At 35.4% G+C, this 26,257-nt stretch overlaps 1 protein-coding gene across 1 annotated transcript in view; it reads right to left on the reverse strand.

The window, feature by feature from the left end:
- LOC122794258 (cytochrome P450 4V2) overlaps positions 1–26,257 on the reverse strand; it is a 1,013,082-nt gene that overhangs the window by 886,084 nt on the left and 100,741 nt on the right. Inside the window, exon 2 of the mRNA XM_044062508.1 lies at positions 21,518–21,630. Within this exon, the coding sequence (XP_043918443.1) occupies positions 21,518–21,630 (113 nt within the window). The remainder of the gene's footprint in view (positions 1–21,517; positions 21,631–26,257) is intronic.

Raw genomic sequence — 26,257 nt, forward strand, 5'->3', positions numbered from 1 at the left:
ATTGAACTATTACTTTTAATTGTTTACATCATAAGAAATAAATGACTTCACTGCTATGTGATTGTTAATGTATTTAGCAAGAGCAAAATCTCTAATGTAAACTAAAATAAGCAAAAATATATTCAGAATTCTAATTTTGGATGTGATATATTAACTGTATTAACTGAATTAGAAGATATAAAGAAATAATACACTAGGAAAATATTAAGATGAAACTCACTTTCAATTACAGTTAATTAATTTCATCAAACACTCTCATCTGTTCAGATTGTAACTGATCTTTTCTCAAACAAATAATTCTGATAAGTATGTTTGTCTCTAAGATGTTTGTATAGAGAAATTTTTAACTCATACAAAAAATTAAGAGAAAGAAAGAAAAGTAGGGAGAAGTGAAGAAATAAAACGAAGAAGGGGGAAAAAGAAAAAAAAGAGAAGAAATACTTTTGATTATTAGATGTACATGCTTTTCACATTTTATACTTCTTGTATTATAAATTTCCTAAAAATCTATCTTACACTGTTTTTTATATTGACAGAATGTATAAGTGTTTTGATAGACAAAAGGTTTTTGTTAGTCTAATAGTCCATTTACAATAAAGAAATTTACTTGAAGTTTGAAGGAAATAAGAGCAAATATGACTCAAACTCTGGTTTAAACACTCTCTCTTTTACTGAGTAAATGTTGATATGGATGTTAAAAACACTCACTGATTACTTCATAGCTATAAGCTTATAATAGGTTACAAATCTTCTAGCTTACTTGATACTATAAAGTACTCCTATTGCTACCAACTCTTAAATTTGTATGACATAGGAATTATCAAAATGTTATATTGGTTTTGAACATTTCAATCCCATAATATAATTTTTAAAAGAGTAATACTAATCCAATTATCACTTTAATTCTAAAGTAAAAGATTAATAACTTCGATTAAGCTGATTTTTCAGAGAAACAATTTCAATGTTTGATATGCCCTTTCACTAAATTTAGATATTTTTAGACATCTTCAGGATCTCAATAAGTGGAGCTCAACCATACATGTTTCTTTTTTTTTTCTCTCTATGATGATGGCAAACTTGAGAGATAATCTGATTGAACTCATTAGTTCACTCAGATTAGGAGTGTTAATCACTCCATGTTTATGGAATAGTTTAGTAAATGTATTATTTATTCATATAAAATGTATTGTTTCTACATTATTCATTCTTTACTTTTTTAATTGGCCCAAATTGAAATGTTTTTAAATTGTCAAAGAAAGAAGTTCATTCAATTTGAAATACTCTTTAATAACAGTATATTTTCACAAATCTTCAGCAATGAAAGAACTTTAAAAATGTTTCTTTTCAAATTTATAATATAATTACTTACAAAAATGACAGACTTAACATTGCTTTTTTTAAATATTAATGGTTTAAACTGTCCAATGAAAAGATCAAATCTACTAAGATATCTAAAATTACAAAAAGCACAAGTTATATTTCTGCAAGAGTCTAATTTTAAAACTAATGATAATTTTACTTGGATACCTAATGACTACTTAATACCATCTCATTCTTCATATAAAAAAAAAAAACTAGAGGAGTCTTAACTCTTTGGAGAAAAAGTGTGGCTAATCCTCAGATTATTCAATACTATGAAGATAAAGAGGGACTATTATCAATTGTAATAATAAGATTTCAGAATAGAATTTGGACTTTGGTAAATGTATACTGGATTCCTGGAATAGGAATATCCACAGTTAAAAAGCAAATAGATTTAATTAATAAAGTAATTAAGGGCATATTAATAATAGGAGGAGACTTTAACTGTATTCTAGATAACTCAGAGACAACTAATAGAAGAAATCTTCATCTCACTTCATAGGAAAATATCTTAAAAATGGACAGAAAATTTTAAATTAATTGATACGTTTACTTTTAAAGAATCTAACTCATTATTATACTCACATCGTGACTACAGATTCAACACTCAAACAAGAATTGATAAAATATTTATATCTCCAGATTTAAATAGGAAAATAATAAAATTTTTAATTATTCCATGTCCTCTCTCTGATCATAACTCTCTAATCCTTAAATTTCAAATAGATTTTAAAAGACTATATTTCACTTTAAGAATAGCAGCTTGCATCACTAAATTAAAACAGTTTAAGCCATGGTTAGTGTCAGAAATCCAATATTTTTTAGAAACAAATCACACAGATGATACAAATAATGTAATATTATGGGATACCTTAAAGGCATTTTTATATGGTAAAATTATATCCTGGTTCAAAACAAAACAAAATAATGGGAATCAGAATTGCATAATATCCAAAAACAAATAATAGAAATGAATACAAGCATCTCTGATGTAAGAAGTCCTCAGGCAAAAAAAAAAAAAAAGAAATTGAAGGATTAAATAAAAAATACGATGAAATCTTAACTTATAAGACAAATTTAGCACTGGAGAAATTAAAACTTAGTTCACACTCAGTATCTCCAAAACACTTACACAACTTAGCAATGAGAATAAAAAGGCAAAATATGGAAAATAATATTACAAATATAGTCCATGAAGGGAAAGGCAATAAAAATGTTTCAGATACAACTGTTATTCTAGAAGCGTTAACAAATCTAACTTTGTAGGATTAGAAACAAATATTACCATAGTAAACAAAATATCTTAAAAATTAAAAATTGATATTGAAAAACAAATCTCTCAAAGAAATAACTGACAAAATTATAGAGAGTAAAAATAATAAATCCCCAGGAATAGATGGTATAATAATGGAACTATATACGATATTTCCAAATTTAGCAATTTCCTTACTTAATAAGACTCTAAATGAAGTACAAGTTCAAAACATAATCCCACCATCCTGGAGATGTTCATTAATTACTACAATAAAAAAAGAGAACAAGGATCCTTCTCTCTGTAGTTCATATAGACCAATTTCCTTACTCAACAATGATTATAAAATATTTATGTCAATTTTAGTTAACAGAATTAAAAAATCCTTGACTCAAGTCATAAATGAAGACCAGACAGGTTTCATTTATAGTAGGCATACTTATGACAATATACAAAGAATTCTAACTCTTAGTGATATATTGAATGGGAATAATTTAGAAGCTCTCATAATAACATTGGATATAGAAAAAGCTTTTGATTCAGTGAATTGAGATTATTTATTTAAAATCTTAGAACTTTTTGAGTTTCCTTTAAATTGTATTAATTTGATAAATAAATACAAAGATAATTTGGCCTATGTAAAGTTGGGTCCGTTCACATCAGAAGCCCTCAAAATAACTAAGGGTACTAAACAAGGTTGCCCTATGTCTCCCATTCTATTTGCCCTATCAATAGAACTATTTGCAAAAACAATACGTAGAGATTCAAAAATTAAGGGATTAAATATATAATCAATTTAATTCTAAGATTATGTTATTCGCTAATGATATATTGCTCACTTTATCTGCAAATGAAGAATCCAAACAGGAGTTAGAAATACAATTGGGAAATTTTTTTCTCAATTCTGGTTTTTGTTTTAATAAATCTAAGTCAAAGCATATCCTAGTAAACAGAAAGGGGGACTTTTACTTAAGCAAATGTCATATACTTAGTGAAAGAGTCTCTTCTTTAGAATATTTAGTAATTATTATATCTGATAAAATTAATACTACCTTGACTCTAAATTATAACATTTTAAACTCTACAAGAGCTCATACAGAAAATTGGAATAAATTAAATTTAAAATTCTATGATAGACTACAGTTAATAAAAATATTACTTCCAAAAATAAATTATATAGTCCAAGCTATACCCATAATTCCAAATAAAAAAATTCTAAAAGAAATAAATAAAATTATTTTAAATTTTCTTTGGTTTCCAAAAAAGAATAGAATTGCTTTTTATTATATTAGGCCATGGAAATTAGGGGGAATTACCTTTCCAGATCTAGAGACATACATCAAAGCCTCTATCTTTAAAATAGTTTTGAACTGGATAAATCCAAACTTCTCCTCTGCCTGGAAAATTTGCATATGGTTATTTTCTTAAATGAAAACAATTTAACAAAAATTTACCACTGAATAATCACAAGAATATGCTTTGGCACATGTGCTCATTTTCAAAATAATACTTCAAAACCCACCAATCTAAATTACTTAAATTATATCTACAACTTATTTAGATCTTTCATAAACTCCAATGCTGACATAAAAATATGGTTTGAATTGCTAATTCCATTTAATATCTCAAAAAAATTTACAAATAAAATTGATAAAAGCACACTTATTAATTGGGAATCTAAAAACTTTATATGCTGACTCCAATGTATAAACAACCGCAAAGTATTAAGTAGTCATCAAGTTATAAATTAATCTGATATAACAAATGTAGATTGGATAAATCTCCAAAGTATTTTACTTTACTCTGAAGATCTATGCAGAAATATTAATGAGTCATCCTTTAAATCTAAACCAAAATTTATAAACTATGTATATGAATCGATCTATAACAATTATAACTGGTCAAATTAAATTTCTAAATTATATAAAATTCTAATAGTCTATAAGATTAAAACTGATCAGAACTTTTGGAATTTTATAACTAAAAGTTATCAACAAATCATTCAAATGATTGTAAAAATAACATATGATATTCCATCAAACTAACTTCTAATGTTCAAACCTGGAGAATTTTTACTTGGAAATTTCTGTATAGAGCCTTCTACACTCCCAGCAAAATAGCTAAATTCAATTCTACACAAAATGTTATTTGTTGGAGATGTTCTTTAAGTTGTGAAGCAGATTGGTTACATATTTTTTATGACTGCATCAAAAAATATTGGGATGAAATTGGTAAATTTCCCAAGCCATTTTTACTGATTCATTTGTCTTGACAAAGTCTCTAATTTTTCTGAATGTTAATGAAATAGTAACAATGAATAAAAAAGATCAATATCTTTTGTGGACTATTTTGGCTGTAGCTAGAAAGTGTATCACAAGGAAATGGAAATCCACTATATCTCCCTGCTTTGAAGACTTTTTGTCCTTATTAAAAGGGACTGCACAGAAGGAGATAAAAGTCAAGGAACAAAGAATTTTTTCCTAGAAGCTGGACAAAAAACCCTTGGAACAAAATACTTTCACTTACTGAACTGACACAAATGGATACAGTTCTCTACCATATGAGATCAAAGAGACATAGAATTTTGTTGGATTGTGAAAATAGTTTTTTTCTCTTTTCAGCTACTGAATGTCTTTTTTTCTTTTTTCTTTTCTTATTGGGCCACTTGTAAATATTGTAAATAATGTTAATATACTACTCATTATTGTTGAATTGTAATTTAAATTATTGTTTTTCTTCATAAACGAAATAAAAATTATTTGAGCAAAAAAAAAAAAGAGAGACAGTCTGAAGTGTCTCTTCAAAACTGTTTTAACTTCTCAATGTTGTTCACTGGTGACTGCTATTTATACCTCGAGTGAAATTAGAGCACAGCAGTCCTGAGAAGCACAGTGAAGCTAGAGCTCAACAGTGCTAAAAAGCATTTAACAAAACTATGTTATGCACTTTTCTTACAACATTAAGTTGCTTAATAAATGTGTGTTTCTCAGTTTTGAAACATGTGCAGCACCCATTGCAATACATGTTAAACCCTCAGATTGTGATTTTTTTGTATTGATACTACATATGCACTTGTTTGTACTTATGTCTTTTTATATGTAAATTAATAAAACTGAATTTGAAAGTAACTATCACCCCACCAAAGGAGTGGACTGATGAGTTCCTTGACTGCATTTTAATATTTTTAAAAATGCAGTTACAAAATACCAAAGATCCACAAACAACGAATTGTTGAACTGGAACAGAACACAATAAAAGTCGGCCAAAAAGAGTTAGTGCTATTTATTATAAATTACACTTTCAGCTAGGGCAATGCCTAGCCTTCTTGACAAACAGTTAAAATATGATAAACCAATGCCTTTTATCTAATCAAGTTAGCGATGTCATCAGTTAAGCAGTGTTGTTAGTAAGATAAAAGATAATCCACAGACAGGAAGAACCGAACCAGAAAGCACAAAGTGCAGCTTTATTGAACAACAAACAGGTCAATAAATCAAGCGCTTTTGCCAAGCGAATACCTGGTTTTCTCAAGATAAAAAGTAGTGTGACTGAAAAGTTTAAATACTTAAGCATCTGATCACATGGTACTTAATTAGTTCAACAAACATCCACTTAAGAAGGCAGTTAATTAGTAACTGAACTCAGTGAGTGCAAAGTATGCATATGAAAATGCAGAATAAAAGTTTAAATAGTGAAAACACTAAAAAATCATTTAGAAATAGTTTAAAAATCATTTAAAAATGATGTACAAATGTGTGCATAAAAAATCACAAATGTGTAAGATAAAAGACATTTACTAATTGTAACAAGAAAATCATAGCCTAGCCCTTCTCAGCTTTAGTACACTGGATATATTAATGGCCTCATTGAGACCAGAGGATTTTGCAGCATTAAGTCTAAGCTGCCATAAAAGCTCTTTATATTCAAGGCGGGCTTCCCAGTCACCTCCTCTGGCATCCTGGGTCACCTGTTCAAGAACCATAAACTTAAGTTTCATGTTAGGGCAAGAAGCAAAATGTTTAAAAAAAGCATTAGTGTTCTTCTTTTTAGTAATGTCATATTGATGTTCATAAATTCTTTTTCTAAGGGGTCTCTCAGTCTTCCCTATGTAGAAACTGCAACATTCTGTGCATAATCCTAAATACACCACCCCTTTTGCTCTGCAGTTGTAATATCGGTCAGCATCAAATCTAAATTTTCTAGATGGAAGATAAAAAGAACTATCATTCATGATAAAGGAACACTGCTTGCATGCCCCACATTTATAGGTACCAAGTTTAGGGGAACAATGCCTTGAATCTGATAGATGCTTTCTTTCAAATAACCCTTTTAGGTTAATAACCCTTCTAGTCACAAATTTGGGACGCTCCTGAATTATCCCTTTAAAATCATCGTGTAGCATCAAAAGTGGCCAGTGTTTAAGCACTGTGTGTTCCACCAGTTGGGAATCCTGTGAAAATGTGTGAATAAAACTATTATGCAAGTTAAAGTGTTCCAAATTCTCAAACTGCTCAACTTGCTGAAAGCCACTACCTAACAGCGGAAAATACTTGGTTTGTCTATTATCTGTCACTTCTTGGGCCATGTTGTTAACCAAGGAGGCAGGGTAACCTCTTTCTAAAAAAAGTTCTTTTAAAAATTCAACTTCAAGAAAATATTCATCAGTGCTAGACATCTTAGATGCACAAATGAATTGCCCCTTAATCAAGCCCTTCTTCTGGTGAAATGGGTGACCACTGTCAAAATGAAGGTATGAATTAGAAAAGGTGGCTTTCCTAAATACCTTGGATTTAAAGGTGTGATTACAGTAGTCCTTCTGTATTGATATACCCAGGTAGTTCAGTACGTCCTTACTAACATTATAAGTGAAAGATAGAAAGTGTGTGGTAGAATTAATATAACTCATGAACTCAAGAAAGTTGCTCAGGGTTCCTTTCCACAATAGGCAGATGTCATCAAGGTATCGCTTATAATGGACTATGTATTGTACCCAATGTGTGGAAAATATAAAATTGTTCTCCCAGTAATGCAAAACTATGTTGGCGTATAATGAGGCACATGCAGCGCCCATCGCAACTCCCTTTTTCTGTTTAAACAGTTCTCCACTGAAAAAAAGAAAATTATTATCGAGAACAATTTCCATAAACTCAACAATTAAGCTGATTGTGTTGGAACTAAGGCTGGATTCAGAGGCCAAAACGTCACTGAACCACTCTAATCCAATAGAGTGTGGGATGCTGGGGAACAATTCTACAATATCAATGGTTGTCATAAGTAAATCAGGATGAAATAACCTAATTTCTAAACCCTTGAGAAAAATCCCAAGAATCCTTGCATACATGCTGTAGCGTAGAAGAGAATTTCTTTGTAATGTGGTCAATAAACTTGCTCAACGGTTCAGTGATACCTCCAGCCCCCGAGACAATAGGTCTAAATCTCATGGGGTCTAAACCTTTATGGGTTTTGGGTATTCCAAAACCAGGGTCCTAGGTTTATTGACATGTAAATAGTTGTATAACCTTTCGTTAATAACTCCCTGTAATAGGTGGTCCGATAACAAAAAAATTGATCTTGGAATAGGCTAAATTTAACTAGTTCCTAGAAATCAATTCATACTGCTCAGGATCCTGCAACATGCTGTGGAGGTAGGTGTCATATGCAAAATTATACATCAGGACCACCCCCCCCCTCCCTTGTCGGGTTTCATCACCCTAACACCGTCCTGAAGAAGGGACTTAATTAAATGCTGTGATTTAGAGTCCAAATTATTAGATGGAGAATGTGTTCTGCTAAAACACTGCTTTCTTAAATCCATTTCCACCACCTCCTCAAAAACCTTAAGAGAGGGGTGTAGAGGGGGATTTTAGGTACTAGCCCTTGCTAGCTCTTCTTTTGTGTGTGGTTGTCCCTTAAATTGTAATGCTAGATTTAAATGCCTGACAAATAACTTTAAATCCACTAAAGCATCAGTCAACTTTAAGGGGCATAGTGGAACAAACTTGAAACCCTTAGTAAAAAGCTCAAAGTAATCTGAAGTTATTACTAAATCAGTAAAATTAAATATAGTAAAATTATCTTTTTTTATTATAGTGCACTTGTTGTCAGATGATTCAAGTAGTAAGTTAGAAGGTTCAGATCCTAGCATGTTACTTATCTGCGCCCCCTGTTCCATCCTTGCCGCTGGTGGGTGATGTCCCTGCCCCCTGGTCTGCCCGGGGGATAGTGAAAATCCTGAAAGCTGTTTTTATTGGTCTTCTGAGCTAATCTTTCACTTCTCCTAGGCAAATCGGTTGTTGGGGTACCCTGAGCATCTACAGTGTCATAGCTGTTAGCACCAACCTCTTTGGTGTTAAATTTAACCTTGCCAGGACCCGGATAAGCCTTTCTGTCCCTGTATTCAATGAGATCACGTTCAAGCTTTCTTATTTTCCTATTAACTATTTTAACACAGTATTGATCAACTTCATCAAAAATATTATCATAATTCCTTTTAATACTTAAAAAGTTCTTATTTTTAACAACAGAATTATTTAACGTATTCACTTCCTTTAACAAAGTATCGGCTTTCGCCTCATAATCCTCAATCATAAAATTCAACATTTCTAAGCCGACTTTATCAAACAAAACAACCAATTTGTTGTACAGTTCAGAGCCAGGGAGAGCACTATTTGGAAATTTGTAGCAACATAGTCCTTTCGTAACACGTTGCACCCAAACACATTCTTTAAGATAATCTTTTTCCAACTGCATGCTTTTGTAAGCATATAGCTTGTCACTTAAGTTATTAAATTCGTTCTCTGCACCAACATGAGAATTTGTTGTAGTTAAGACAGTACCTTGTTTAAAAAGAAATGTCCGCTCAGTCCAGGCACTAAAACTAAAATCTTTTTTAGAAGATGCCAAACTGATAGCATAGTTGGTGTGTTTACTTCCGGACTTCTCCGGTAGATCGGTGTTGCCCAATAAGATCTCGCCAGGAAGTTCTGTTTGCAGTAAACCATTCAATCCTTGTTTCGGTGATAATGTAGATTTCTTCCTACAGTCTAATTGCTGATTGCCAGGAGGTATACTAGCAGGATCGTTGGAACCCAGATTCAGTGAATTGTTTAACTGAGTCAACATAAACAGTACCTGCTTAAACTCCCCACGTGTTACTGGAGCTTCATCTGATTCACATCTAAGTAGAAGTGGTGTCTCCTGAAAATTTTACACTTTCTAGCTACAGCCAAAATAGTCCACAAAAGATATTGATCTTTTTTATTCATTGTTACTATTTCATTAACATTCAGAAAAAATAGAGACTTTGTCAAGACAAATGAATCAGTAAAAATGGCTTGGGAAATTTAGCAATTTCATCCCAATATTTTTTGTTGCAATCTGCTTCACAACTTAAAGAACATCTCCAACAAATAACATTTTGTGTAGAATTGAATTTAGCTATTTTGCTGGGAGTGTAGAAGGCTCTATACAGAAATTTCCAAGTAAAAATTCTCCAGGTTTGAACATTAGAAGTTAGTTTGATGGAATATCATAAGTTATTTTTACAATCATTTGAATGATTTGTTGATAAACTTTTAGTTATAAAATTCCAAAAGTTCTGATCAGTTTTAATCTTATAGACTATTAGAATTTTATATAATTTAGAAATTGAATTTGACCAGTTATAATTGTTATAGATCGATTCATATACATAGTTTATAAATTTTGGTTTAGATTTAAAGGATGACTCATTAATATTTCTGCATAGATCTTCAGAGTAAAGTAAAATACTTTGGAGATTTATCCAATCTACATTTGTTATATCAGATTAATTTATAACTTGATGACTACTTAATACTTTGCGGTTGTTTATACATTGGAGCCAGCATATAAAGTTTTTAGATTCCCAATTAATAAGTGTGCTTTCATCAATTTTATTTGTAAATTTTTTTGAGATATTAAATGGAATTAGCAATTCAAACCATAGTTTTATGTCAGCATTGGAGTTTATGAAAGATCTAAATAAGTTGTAGATATAGTAGAACGGAATCCACAGGAGTCACCACACGAAAATTCTCACTGAATATAAAACCTTCTTTATTGGAAACAGGAACACAAGCGCTTTCACGTAGCTATACTACGCTTCTTCAGGTGTAATAAAACTATAAAACAAACATGCTTATATACAAGATCTTTTGGCGCTCAAACCAGAAAGTTAAACAATAATTGAATAATTGTTAACTCATTATCATTCCCTCCATATTCTGTTAAAAAGACAGTGTTAAAGAAGCGGTATAAAAGACATTATAAAAACTAAAACATAAACGCCGTTATCAAACAGCATTTAACAGATCAGCAAAGCCTGTCCCTATATAGCTCTGTGAGCTGACCAAAGCGATTATCTCACAACACTATATAACAGTGTAAAAATTGCAACCAAAACAAAATGCAACATAAACATAAACAAACCATGTTCCGGTTTAGGAATACATCTGAAGCGTGATCTTCAGCTTATATTAGAGTCGCAGCTAATCACAAATTATTGCTAGATCAATGTTACACAAATACAAATGTGCCGTATATAAAACTATCCTGTAATCAAAATTGTTCCAGGATAAATAGGTGGTACAGTGAAACGGACAATAGTCCAAATGTTGAAGACAGCTTACTCATCTGTACTGTGTGCAGACATGAAAAGTAATAAATCAAACAATTGTCAGCCTATTCGCAAAAGCGGCTCTCCGCTGACGCAAACCCATCAACTTACATGTGTAACCAAACTTCATGGTATACGCTAATGCTAAATAGATCTAACAGCTCAACTACACCATCAGAATAAAGCATTAAAAATTAAAAAAACAACATCCATTTGTTAGGGGAACGCTCTATCTCCACGGACATGCGCCCATGGAGCAAATCATGTCTGAAAACCATTGAACCCTACTGGAATACGGAGGTCATTTACCTAAGCTTGTCATTGTCCAAGCGATAAGAGTACACTGCTAACTAATACACCGCATGTGTACTCTGACCAGTAAGGGTTATATAAGGTGCTGTAGCGCAAACAAAAATGGGATCCAAAATAGGAAAACCCCTTCATATAAATTTAGGTTGAGTGGGAAGAGCAATGTCTCTGCATGAAGAGATTTTTTAAAAAAACTGCATCAAATACAAAATGCAGAAAATACAAATTAAGTGCGATAAAAAATATATCAAAAATGATATGGAAATAAATGGTAATGAACTAATATGCTGCAAAAATATTTTTTCAAAACAGAGTGAAACAATTTCCAACTCTGTCAGAATTACATACTAAAAATACCATACAAAGCAACGTATGACAACTTTCAATGTATTAATCCACAGAAGACATAAGAACTACTGTATAGCCTAAACAAATGTGAAGACAGCGTGCAAAAAATCAGGCTGAAGGCTAGATCTAACTATAATACTAATACAAGGAGTGGAGGTATAAGGCCAACAACTGTATTATAATGTGGCCAGAAAAACGACTCACAAATTCAATGAGGTCATAAAGCACATAACATCAAAGTCAAAAACAGAAAAAAATATAAAATACTAATAACATTTAAAGTGTAAGTGAGAAATAAAGGATAAACAAGGTGCGTGTTCAAGAACAACCACACAAACCTTGTAAAGAACTGACACCAAATTTCTGAAATACAAGGAGATGTACTGGGAAAAAAATGTGTACTGAATCTAACAGACATATGCAGCAAATCCACAAAACATGTTATTAGTTAAAAAACTATTTTTATAAACTGAACCAATCTTTTCTAGGCCCACATGGAAGGAGAAATAAAAGGGCTAAAGCATGGAAAAAACCTCAGGTCAGATGTCTCAAGATATATACCAATATTACAGCTTTCTGTTATTCAAAACAGGTTTAACAGATACAAACTGATTAATACCAGGGTATATATGCGCTTTCAATGTAAGTATCCATTTAAGTTCCCTGATGGCCAACTGGTTCATATTATCTCCTTCCCTATTACTAATGGCCAATACCTCCAGGACCATAAAACTAAACCTATGTGTATTGTGTTCTACTATGTGTTTGGCTAGGGCATTACTTTCATGTCCTTTCTTAATATCGTAACAGTGGTTATAAACCCTGTCACGAAGTCTCCTTTTCGTGAGACCTACATAGAAGACTTCACAGAAGTCACACGTTGCTAAATAGATTAAATTAGTACTATTGCAATCACTATGAAATCTAGGTTCAAAGGTAAAAAATCCTTCAGGATGTGAAAAACAGACCTTCTTAGATATGTATGGACACATGTGACAATGTCCACATGGGAAAGTTCCCTGCAGGTCACTGTGGCTGTTGTTTAATAAAGAAGTCTGTTCTAAACATAATGTTTGCTTCAAATTATGGCAGGTCTTATAGCTAAACCTAGGACAATCACCTACAATTGTCCTGGTAAACGGGTCCATAATCAAAACATTCCAGTTTCTACTGATAATTTTATTGAGATTAACAACATCACTGGTATATTTGGTGACGTAACTCAATTTATCAGTGAACTTATTACTTTTCATTGTATGAAATGAAGAAATATTCCCAACAAAATTAATTTCATCTGTCTTTTCCAGCACCTTCAAGATGACTTCCTGCTTACATTCATTAAGTTATTTTTACAATCATTTGAATGATTTGTTGATAAACTTTTAGTTATAAAATTCCAAAAGTTCTGATCAGTTTTAATCTTATAGACTATTAGAATTTTATATAATTTAGAAATTGAATTTGACCAGTTATAATTGTTATAGATCGATTCATATACATAGTTTATAAATTTTGGTTTAGATTTAAAGGATGACATTAATATTTCTGCATAGATCTTCAGAGTAAAGTAAAACTCTTTGGAGATTTATCCAATCTACATTTGTTATATCAGATTAATTTATAACTTGATGACTACTTAATACTTTGCAGTTGTTTATACATTGGAGCCAGCATATAAAGTTTTTAGATTCCCAATTAATAAGTGTGCTTTCATCAATTTTATTTGTAAATTTTTTTGAGATATTAAATGGAATTAGCAATTCAAACCATAGTTTTATGTCAGCATTGGAGTTTATGAAAGATCTAAATAAGTTGTAGATATAATTTAAGTAATTTAGATTGGTGGGTTTTGAAGTATTATTTTGAAAATTAACACATATGTGCCAAAGCATATTCTTGTGATTATTCAGTGGTAAATTTTTGTTAAATTGTTTTCATTTAAGAAAATAACCATATGCAAATTTTCCAGGCAGAGGAGAAGTTTGGATTTATCCAGTTCAAAACTATTTTAAAGATAGAGGCTTTGATGTATGTCTCTAGATCTGGAAAGGTAATTCCTCCTAATTTCCATGGCCTAATATGATAAAAAGCAATTCTATTCTTTTTTGGAAACCAAAGAAAATTTAAAATAATTTTATTTATTTCTTTTAGAATTTTTTTATTTGGAATTATGGGTATAGCTTGGACTAATTAACTGCCTTCTTAAGTGGATGTTTGTTGAACTAATTAAGTACCATGTGATCAGATGCTAAAGTATTTAAACTTTTCAGTCACACTACTTTTTATCTTGAGAAAGCCAGGTATTTGCCTGGCAAAAGCGCTTGATTTATTGACCTGTTTGTTGTTCAATAAAGCTGCACTTTGTGCTTTTTGGTTCTGTTCTTCCTGTCTGTGGATTATCTTTTATATTATTTGCCTTGGTTTCTTGGAAGTTATTTCCCAGTGTTGTTAGTAACCATAACAACATATTATCGCAGCCTACTTTTATATAACAAGTTATAACTCATTAACTTATAAAACAGGAAAAAATAAACAAAGCAATGCGCAGTCCTGTCTCATCTTGTGTTTAAAAACACACTTTAATGTGTATACATGTTAAAAACTAAACTATACAAATTTAATAACAACATACTCTACTTAAAATACTTAATGAAATTCATACTAAATAAGTTAAATTCATAAAAATACTTATGAATTCCTTGGTTCTCCGTCGTGTAAATAGAAGAACTAAAAAATACCTAATTACACAAACGCTGCATTAACCAACCTTTAATTCCTGGTTAAACTGTTATGTACAAAAACTTTATATATTTACATTGTGTTCAATATTTTTATCTATTCAAAGTTAGAAGTTTTAACCAACTTTTAATGGAAATACTATCATTAATCCCTGGGGGCATATGAGCCTTCGTTTGCACTTGCCACTTCAGTTCGTCTATTTTGAGCAAAATCTGCCATGGACCCCCTCGAATATTCTCAATTCTTTGTTGTAAAACTGTGAACCTAAAGGTGTGTGCGGGAAATTCAGAGCAGTGCTTGGTTAAGGCATTGTTAAAATCTTTCTTCTTTATTGCATAACAATGCTCGTATATTCGCTGCCTAAAACGTCTCTCCATTTTCCCAATGTAAAACACATTACATGAGTCACAACAAGCAGCGTAAGTCACACTGTTAGATTCACAGTTAAATTTTCCTTTTATTTTATGTGTGTTATGGTTCAAAACCACCTGGTTGCCAACCAGAATATGTTTACATTGTGGGCATGAACCACATTTGGACGTCCCATTAATTCTTCCATAAGAATTCCTGCTGTTAATATTACTCTCTAAAATGGCTTTAAGATTTTGACCACGTCTGTATACTATTCTAGGGCTAGAACCAAGAATTCTAGAAAGGGAATCGTCATTTTTAATGAGGTCCCAATTTTTGTTTATTACTTCTCTAATAGACCAGAAATCTAAAGAGAATGTGTACAAAAAGCTGGTTTGATAACTTACATTACCAGCTTTTTTGTATAAAAATTCATCAAATAGACTAACAGATCCATTAAGGACTGAATGAGAAGATGAGCTTGATTGTCCTTTTAATAAAGGAATAAAATAACCAACATTACGCTTGAAAACTACTTATTTTTTTGTGTTGTAAACAAGTTGACTAGGATAGCCTCTTTCAATAAACATGTTACAAAGATGGTCGCATTCAGTCTCAAAGTCTACTTCATCCGAAATCATACAGGCGGCCCTCACCTTCTGGCCTTTGGCCACCGCTTTCTTTTGTTGGTACGGGTGGTTGCTAGTAAAATGAAGAAAACAGTTTGAATACGTCGGTTTCCTATATATAGAGCTTTTGTGTCTACTATTAGACTTATCATTGACTAACCAAATGTCCAAATAGTTGATCGCGGTTACATCTATGTTATAAGTAAACTTTAGGAAACTTGTGGTCCTATTAATGTTGTCAATAAAGACTGGTATTATGGACAGTTCTCCATTCCAAATACAAAACATGTCATCCTGGTATCTTGTATACCAGGTGACATTGTTTTGAAATAGTTGATCTTTAAACAACAAGTTAGTTTCCCAATAAGCCATGGTGGCATTGGCGAAACTAGCACCACATGGAGAACCCATGGCCACACCAGTTTTCTGCAGGTAAAACATACCCTCGAACAACATAAAATTATTCTTCAAGACCATTTCAAGTAAAGTCTCAATTATGTAAATGATGTTATCATTTGCTTTTTTATTGTGCAAAAATTCCCTTACCCATTATGTGCCTAAATCCTGAGGGATCACTGTGTATAGATCTTTAACATCTATAGTTAAGAAATACACCTCAGGTTGATATTCTAAGGAACTAATGTTTGTAAGAAAACTCCACGAGTCTTTACAGATCTGTGGTTCAGTTTCAATAAAAGGCTTTAACAAACTGTCAACATATTTGGCACAAGCGTATGTGATTGAGCCACGGCCATCAACTATTGGTCTGAAAGGGGGGGACTTTGTCTTTGTGGATCTTCGGACACTCAAACAATACTGGTGTTTTAGGAGCTATCATGTTTAAGTATTGGTAAAGGTCAATCTCTATGGAACCTTCCACAAACAGGTCATCCAAGGTTAACCTTACCTTCTTATAGGCTACGTTAACCTCATTGATTGTTACCTGAGTGTAATTGGGAGTGTTTAAATGTTCCATCAATTTCTCCACATATAAACAATGATCCATAAAGACTAAGCCATCCCCCTTATCAGGCTTCATGACTCTTGTATGACAATCTTTAAGTAACTCACATTCATCTCATCCCTCAAAGAATGTAACTGGCATGCTCTAAAGTACCTCAGTCTAGATGACGCAGTTGAATTTTTTAATACTACCTTCCTGAACATCCTTAATTACCATGCCCCCATAAGATTTTTGAGAAACAAAGCACAACCCTCCCCATGGCTACAGAAAACCACTAAGTCAGAAATGAAAAACAGGGATAAAGCCTGGGAGCACTGGCGCAAAACCAAAACCCCCGCAGCTAGACAGAAATTTCTAGAACTACGCAATAGAGTCAAAAAGCTAATAAAACAGGACAACTTCCAATACTACCAGTCTGCCCTAGACTCCTCACAACACAGCCCCAAACAATTCTGGTCCTCCATACACTCCATCCTCCACCCAGGTAAAGTCAGTACCCCTCCTCCTAACATCCCTCACTCCTCAGAAAATATTGCTACTTCATTCAACACACACTTCACACAAACCATACTATCACTAGCTAAACAACACAACCCCCCTCCTCTCCAACACACACCTTCAACTAGTAATCTCCCCACTGCCTTCTCTTTTTCTCCTGTACCTACCTCCAACATAAAAAAAACTCTTAACTAAACTTAAACCCACCAAATTAGCAGCAGACAACCTCCCAAGTGAATACCTACAAATCGCAGCTGATGCTCTGGCCTACCCAGTATCCATCTTGATTAACCGATCTCTGTCAGAAAGTTACACTCCCACATTGTGGAAAGTCTCACATATAATTCCCCTCCACAAAGGCGGACCCTCTGCAGAACTAACCAATTACCGCCCCATAGCTATTCTCTCTCCACTCTCCAAAATACTAGAGAGATGCATACACTCTCAGGTCTCACACTACCTCCTTACTAACAACCTCCTTTCCAGTACACAGCATGGTTTCCGACCAAACCATAGCACCACCACTGCCTTACTCTCCTTTACTAACGCTATCCTTCAGCATAAAAACAATGGCTATCTCTCCTCTGCTACTTTCCTAGACCTATCTAAAGCATTTGACATGGTCCCACACAAACAATTTATCTCTGTCCTCAATAACCTATCCTTCTCACAATCAGTCACCAACTGGTTTCAGAGTTACCTGTCTGACCGCCAACAATCCGTTGTATGGCAGAATGACATATCTCCCCAACAATCTGTCTCCATAGGGGTTCCCCAAGGATCCATCCTTGGACCCCTACTTTTCTCTGTTTACACCAATAATCTAGCCTCTGCCACCAAACATGGCACACTTCCAATACGCAGATGACTCAACCATCATCTGCTCAGCCCAGTCCCTACCCAAACTGCAAAAAGTCACACAGGAAGCCTTTTCCTCTGTTGAAACATGGTTATCCGATGCCCAATTAATACTCAACCCAAACAAAACTAAACTACTCATCTTCCAACCCACCAAACATACTCAAAACAACTCTCACTTTAACATCACAGCAAAAGACAACACCACTATATACCCAACTGAACACACCAAATTGCTAGGAGTGGAAATAGACAATAAACTAAAATTTGACATTCACATATCCATGACCATAAAAAAAGTCCACAAAAAACTAGGAGCATTATACAGAAATAAACAATTTCTCACCAAAGCAGCAAAGATTTCAATAGCAAATTCCCACCTTATCTCCACCCTACTTTATGCCTCTCCAGTATATACCAACCTAAGGCAATGTGATCTAAACAAGCTAGAAACCTGCTACAACAAAATCGCCAAATTCGCCACAGGGGCATCCTACCGTAGTCACCAATGTCTCTCACTTGCTGAACTGGGCTGGCTTGAACTCCCTCACCTCCTTAAATCTCACTCGACCACAAACTAGTAAACCATCCACTAAATGTCCCATCCCTCCAGAATCTACTCCAACCCTATCACACCACCAGACCACTAAGATCCAGCAACAAAAATCACTTGCAGATCACTAAAGCCAATAACTCTGCTGGTGAAGCACTATTCTCTTGCGCCATAGCCAAATTATGGAACTCACTCCCACCCACAATTACCTCTGTACCATCATGCACCAACTTCAAAACTTTATTAAAAGCGCACCTAAAAACATGCTGGCTATGCCCTTGCAACTCCCACTCTAATATCATCCACCCCATCCAACTATTACCTTTCTTTCACCTCCACTAACTACCTTGATGATAGCAAGCTCAGATGCTCATAAGCCTAGTACTTATTATACAGCAGGAACTTCTCATTGTTACATTTGTTAATGCCTGTTATGTACTTCACAGATAAAGATTCTAGTTGTCTACTGATGTACTATGTTCTTCATCTGTAAATATGTTGTAAGTAATTTCTATGTTAAATTGTTAATTGCTATGTAATCCAATGTAACTACTGTCTGTTTATTTTACTGTGGAGCTTTTCTCCCCGGGCCTCCGCTGAAAATGGACCCACGTCGTCGGACACTCCCGGTCAACAAATTTAAATAAATTAATTAATTAATTAAATAAATAAATTGAATAAATCCACGTTCCGTCATAGACATGTTAGACTGAACTGGATGGGACGTGTGTATTCGCTTTTCTTTGATGGCCCAAAAATCAATTTCACACATTTTCTCAATGGTGTTTAAACCTGGGTGAAGTGGAGGATTAAACACGCTAGAAACCCTCAAAGTTTTCACCATACTAACCATAGGTCCCATTGATATTTGGAAATTAAGTTTACGAATAAACAATTTTAAGTCCATTATAGTTCTAGTTATGTCAAAGGACTTCGCAGGTAAGAAGGACAGCCCCTTGGATAAAAAGTCAACCACGTCCTGTTGACATCTAAGAAAAGTGTAGTTATATATGGTGAAGTCTCCTTCACTACTCAAGTGAAGAGAAGGCATTTCTTCAGTCACTAAAATAGGAACTACCTCCTCCGTTGTCTTCTCTTGTTCCTTACTTGTTGTTGGTTGTAACTGGGCTTCCTGCTGTTCTGTCCAGTATTGGTACCAACCCGAAAACCCTGTTGATTATGGACTTGTTCTCCATTTACAGTGTTAGGCTGCTCCCTTGCATTATTATGATTAGGCTTTTTATTACCTCGCTGATTGTTACTGTTAGAAAGCAGCCTCTCACTTCTCCTTAAAGTTGGACCTTGTACTTCCTCATCCACAAAACTATCATTATTTTGATTGCTGTTAGAGGCTGATGTTTCTTCATCATTATCAACATTTTCAACAGGACCACCATTGGAAACTTTATGAAAATGAAGAGGGGGCCTAGGGTATGCTCTTTTGTTGGCGTAATCATTAATATCCCTGTTTCGTTTATTTTTCTTAGTAATAAGCAATTTATTCATCGTGGCTTCAATACTTGTGAATGTCCTGCAGTACACGTATTTATATCTTGAAAAGTCAGCGTGTGTTTTTATCACAACTTCTAAAGTCTCTAAATCAGTTTTCAAAGCAACGTCTTTGTTATAAAAGTTAATAAGGGCTAATAAAAACTCTTGCCCCTGTCGATCAAAAAGTTCTAACAGTTCCTGATGGAACGCTGAATTTTCAATTAACCCTGCAGGATATCTCCACTGACGTAACCCTTTAGGGATGACTTTCTTGTGAACACACTCCTATAAATATGATACCTCTAGCTGAAGTTTTTTACATTAAAAAGTTTAGTGTCAAATTCATTAATATGTGTAGAAAGAACATTCTCAGTCTGTTCATTCAAATTGTTTGAAGGCCCAGTTTGAGAGTTTAAATTATTAAAAAGATGTGGGACATTCAAAAAAGTTTCCATAGAGGGAATTGTATATTCTGCCATTCTGATTTCATGCTCAGAAGGACCCCTTGTTGCCAAATGTCTGTTGTTAGTGTTCAACATTTCAGTGTTACGAGACAAACAATTACCTGAAATGTTTATAACAGTATTACCTTGATCGAGGAGATTCGAACCTTGCAGTTCATCTCTACGGAGTTCATTGCTATTGCCACCTTCTGTTCCGTTAACGCGGTTACTGTTTGCATTACCTTGCTCATTGCATGCCACTGGTGCAGCGTTTGTTAGCAGTAATTTTAAAATACCAGAAGATTCAAACTTCTGTGTGAGGGAATCCACTCTCCCTAGGAGAACCTGAACCAAGGCAGTGAGATTCCCAATCAAATTGTTGTTCCCTGTTTGGCTGCTTCCATTTGAAGAAAACAAGTCTTGTGAGGCCTCTTCGGTTCCGTTCGCCATGATAACGAAATACAAAACACCAAAAATCCACAAACAACGAACTGTTACGGAACACAATAAAAGTCGGCCAAAAAGAGTTAGTGCTATTTATTATAAATTACACTTTTAGCTAGGGCAATGCCTAGCCTTCTTCAGACAAACAGTTAAAATATGATAAACCAGTGCCTTTTATCTAATCAAGTTAGTGATGTCATCAATTAAGCAGTGTTGTTATTAAATTTGTATAGTTTAGTTTTTAACATGTACACACATTAAAGTGTGTTTTTAAACACAAGATGAGATAGAACTGCACATTGCTTTGTTTATTTTTTCCTGTTTTATAAGTTAATGAGTTATAACTTGTTATATAAAAGTAGTCTGCGATAATATGTTGTTATGGTTACTAACAACACTGCTTAATTGATGACATCACTAACTTGATTAGATAAAAGGCATTGGTTTATCATATTTTAACTGTTTGTCTGAAGAAGGCTAGGCGTTGCCCTAGCTGAAAGTGTAATTTATAATAAATAGCACTAACTCTTTTTGGCCGACTTTTATTGTGTTCCGTTCCAGTAAAAATGCAGTTACGGCAATAAAGAATATTGATAAAAAAAGAACATGATTCAGCTTTAAGAAATTGAAAACTTATTTACCTCCACAGTGTCTGCATGAAATAACACCACAAAAGGGAGTGGACCAGCCCAAATCTTCAATAAAGGCTCCTTCCTAAATTCTGCTGTATACTGAATCACCTGGTCGAAGAACTCTGCAGTGAGAAACGTCAACAACTGTGACAAAACAGGAAGACATTTCAACATATACACAGACAAAAGCAACATGTTTTCTTACTTAATATAAACAATTCTATCAAAAATGTGACCATTCTAAGAGCTATAGTCACCACATGAGAAGAGTGTTCATACTGTGATTGTGTGTGTGTGTGTGTGTGTGTGTGTGTGTGTGTGTGTGTGTGTGTGTATTTCTATGTTTCAAGTGGTTCTCTCTCCTATACGGCAATGAATGGGTCATTTTGCAGTCAGAGTACATTATAATCATTAGGCATGGGTGGGGGGGGGGCAAAAAGTACAGTTTTGTACCTACCATAAATGTAGATGTCCGATAGGTATGCATCTGCAGTCCTTACATATGGGTTGTCCTGCCTCAGGCAGCCCTTCGGTCGGCCGGATTCCAAAGTCTGGGTCCGGCGTCGGATGATGTCGCCCTCACCCCGACGTCAGAGCGCCTGGGGTATAAAGCGTCAGCCGGAGTCATCTTCCTCAGTTTTTCTTGCCCCAGATGCCAGGTGCCCTCTAAGGAAGGCTAAATTTGGAGAGATGCAAAAATTCCAAACATGCACAGTAATATAAAACAAATACACCATAACAGATAACCTCAGCTAGCTAGAAGAGGGGGTAAGAACCCATGAAATACCACAGAGGGGTAGGAGGGAGGGAAACCTGACTGCAGATGCATACCTATCGGACATCTACATTTATGGTAGGTACAAAACTGTACTATGTCCTTCAAGGATGCATCTGCAGTCCTTACATATGGGTAGAATACCATAGCCACGCTGGGGGAGGTAGGACCTAAGAAAAGGATGGTGTAGCTAAAATGCCCTGCAGGACTGCCGTAGCAAAGCCTGCTCTGGATCTGGAATATAAAGGTAAGTTGTAATGCTTGGAAAATGTATGCACGGAGCTCCATGTAGCAGCTTCTAAAATGTCCTTCGTAGCCACCCCTCTTAAGAAGGCTGTGGAGGTGGCTGTGGCTCTGGTGGAATGAGGTCTAATGTTAACTGGCACAGTTTTTCCATGGAAGGAATAACAGAATTGAATGCAATTCCCTATCCATTTTGAAATTGTCTGTTTGGAAATTGCTTTTCCTTGTACACCAGCAGCATATGCTACAAAGAGCTGGTCAGTTTTTCTGTAATTCTTAGTTCTGTCCAAGTAGTAGCGCAACTGTCTGTGAATGTCCAGGGTATGCAAAAGTTTGTCTCCTTTGTTTTGTGGATGTGGAAAGAAGGTAGGCAGGTGGATAGCTTGGTCCAGTGAGACCCTGGATACCACCTTTGGCATGAATGAAGGATTGGTTCTCAATGAGAATCTGTCCTGATGAAAAATAAGAAATGGTTGTACTGCCATGAGGGCCTGTAACTCAGATACTCTTCTTGCTGAGGTTATGGCCAGAAGGAAGGCAGTCTTCCAAGACAGGTACTGTAGTTCTGAAGATGCTGCTGGTTCAAAGGGAGGTAAAGTTAATTTTTCCAACATGAAGTTAAGGTCCCATGTAGGCACTGGTGGTTTCCTTGGAGGCTTGATGTTTTTAATTCCTCTTAGAAACTGCCTTAGCAAAGGATGAGAAAATACCGGTGGATCAGTGTTGTACTCTGCTGAAATTGCTGAAGCATGAATTTTTATGGAAGAGTAAGAAAGGCCAATAAGGAGCATTTCTGCCAAGTATTCCAGGATTTGTGCAATGTTCATCACTGTCGGATCCTGGCCCCTTTTGGTGTTCCAAGTGTGAAATCTTTTCCATTTTGCTGAATATGCCTTTCTTGTGGAAGGCCAGCGAGCTTCCATGATGATATCCTGTACTCTCTTGGATAGTTTATCCTGGCGAGGAGTCAAGGTATTTTCCAGGCTATCAGCTGCAAGGTTTTCAGGCTGGGGTGCAGAGTTTTGTAGTTGTGCTGTGTCAGAAGAAGTTGCCATGGTGGTAGAGGCCACGGTTTCGTGTGTGACATGCTCCTTAACAGTGGGTACCAGTGCTGTCTTGGCCAGTTCGGAGCTATCAGAATCACTTTTGGCTGTTCTGTCCTGATCTTCAGTAATACCTTGGTCATTAATGGAAGAGGAGGGAATGCATATACTGTTAGAGTATTCCAGCTGAAGGAGAGAGTGTCCACTTTCCATGCTTGTGGGTGGTATGTCCTTGTGCAGAATTTCTTCAGTTGGTGGTTGTGGTGAGAGGCAAAAAGATCTATGTCCGGCCTCCCCCATGATTGTGTTATCTGAAGGAAGGTATCTGGATGCAGCATCCATTCGTGCGGATCCATGATTTTTCTGCTTAGGCTGTCCACCAGTACATTGTCTTTTCCTGGCACAAACTGGGATTGCAGTTGTATATTGAGTTTTAGGGAAAGTTCCCAAAGATTCATCGCCAACCTGCAGAGAGGGTAAGAATGGGTACCTCCTTGTTTGTTTATGTACCACATAACTGTGGTATTGTCTGTCCTTATTAGCAGGTGTCCTTGATGCAGGAAGTGTTTGAAGGCCTCGATTGAGTGTATCACTGCCAGCATTTCCTTTTGGTTTACGTGCAGGTGCAATTCTTTTTGTGACCATAGTCCTTGAGTGCATCTGCCTTCCATATGTGCTCACCATCCATGGTCTGAGGCGTCTGTTGTAATGGTTTGGCTGGTAATTGGTTTGCTGAAGGGCAGACCCATGTTTGACTGGCTTGCTTGAGCCCATCACAGAAATTCCTTTTGAAGGCAAGGAATGAGTGGAATCAAAGCTTCTAGGCTGTGACTGTGCTGAGACCATAGACTCCTTAGGTACCATTGTAGTTTCCTCATATGCAGCCTTGCCTGTGGGATCAGAAGAATGCAAGATGCCATGAAACCCAGGGCCTGCAGGATTTGCCTTGCAGTGAGCTGGGTTTGTTTTGTCAGATTCCTGAAATAATTCGGTAGTTGCTCTTGTTTTTCTTCTGTGAGGAAAGCCATTTGGGTGGTTGTATCTAGTGTTGCACCCAGAAACTATATTCTTTGGGATGGAACAAGTCTTGATTCGTGAATGTTGACTGTGTATCCCAAGGCCTGAAGTAGGCGGATGGCATAATTCAAGTGTTTTACCAAAGTTTGTTGGCTGTCCGCTTGTATTAGGCAGTCGTCCAGATATGGGTATATTTGAATCCCCTGAAGTCAGCAGTGAGCAATTACTGATGCCAGGCATTTCGTAAATACTCTGGGCGCTGTAGATAAGCCAAAGGGCAATGCTGAGAATTGATAATGCTCTGAACCTGCAAGAAATCTGAGGTGTCTTCTGCAACTTTGTCTGATAGGGACATGCAGGTATGCCTCCTTGAGGTCTAGAGATACCAGCCAGGACCCCTTGCCCAGCATGGGAAGGAGTTGCTGTAGGGTCAGCATTTTGAATTTTGGCACAATGAGATAAGTATTTAGTGCGGACAAGTCCAGAATAGGCCTCCATTGTTTTTCTTTTCTTGGTACAAGGAATAGTCTGGAATAAAATCCTTGGCCTTGTTCTGTGAGAGGAACCTTTTCTATAGCTTTCATTTGCAGTAGGTTGGAAATCTGTTTGAAAGCCTCTGCCCTTTGATTCGGAGGCAGGTTTGGCATGCCTTTCCTTTTTGGTAAGGTATGAAAATGGAATCTGTATCCTTTGTCGATTATTTGCAGTGTCTATTTCTCCTTTGTAATACTGTGCCAGTTTTTTGAGAATAAAGATAGCTTTCTGCCCAAAGGTGCTTCCAATTGAGCCCTGGTTGGCGGGGTCAAGGTCAAGTCATTGAGTTTGTACTTGTGCAGCGGTTGCAGGTCCTGCACTACCTCTCTGGTTAGGAGGCTGCCATTGACGTTCTCTGTAGGAGCCTCTAGCTTGCCCTCTACCTCTGGCACGCCTGTTCTTGCCTCTTTGAAATCTGTCTGTGTCCGGAAAGGACCAATTCTTAGAAGGCCAATTTCTGCTGAATCTTGGTGGTTGGACCTGGAGAAAATCTTTGACTGTTTGTACAGATTTAGCCTTTTCCTCAAATTTCTTTAAGACCTCCTGAGCCGTGGAGCCAAATAACTTTTACTTTTCCAGTGGCGCATCCAGAAGCTTTGCTTTAACATGATATAGCAAAGTTTGTTCCTTCAGCCAAGCATGCCTACGTATGACTGCATCTGTCATTGCTGACCTACATGAAGCTTCCAATGCATCATAACCACACTGCAAGAAATGGTTGCCAACCTGCTGGGAGTTATGTACCAGATCCTGAAGTGCCTTGCAATCTAGGGGTTCAGGTGAAGACAGTTTTTTATGCAATTCATCTAACAAATACTCTTGGTACTGTATCATATGGAAATGACAATTCAAAGCCCTCATTGAAAGAGTGGAAGAAGTATACACTTTTTTACCTCATCTCTCTAAAGCCCTGGACTCCCTTTCAGAGGGAAGTGGGTTTTTAGTAGTGGTGGTTGCAACCCCTTTAGGACGCTGGGAAATAGTTTCTGAGTCAGGAGAGTGTCCCTTGTAAAGAAAATGATGCGAGTCCGGGACCCTGTAGTACCTATCGGGTTTGACAGGAGCCGGGGGGAGGGAGTCAGAAGAAATGCTAGAGTCAGAAAACACATCATCAATGACATTCAAAACAGGAGGAAT

Source organism: Protopterus annectens, chromosome 2.part1 (assembly GCF_019279795.1).
Source record: "Protopterus annectens isolate FY-2018-M chromosome 2.part1, PAN1.0, whole genome shotgun sequence".
In the NCBI taxonomy this organism is placed as follows: Eukaryota; Metazoa; Chordata; order Ceratodontiformes; family Protopteridae; genus Protopterus; species Protopterus annectens.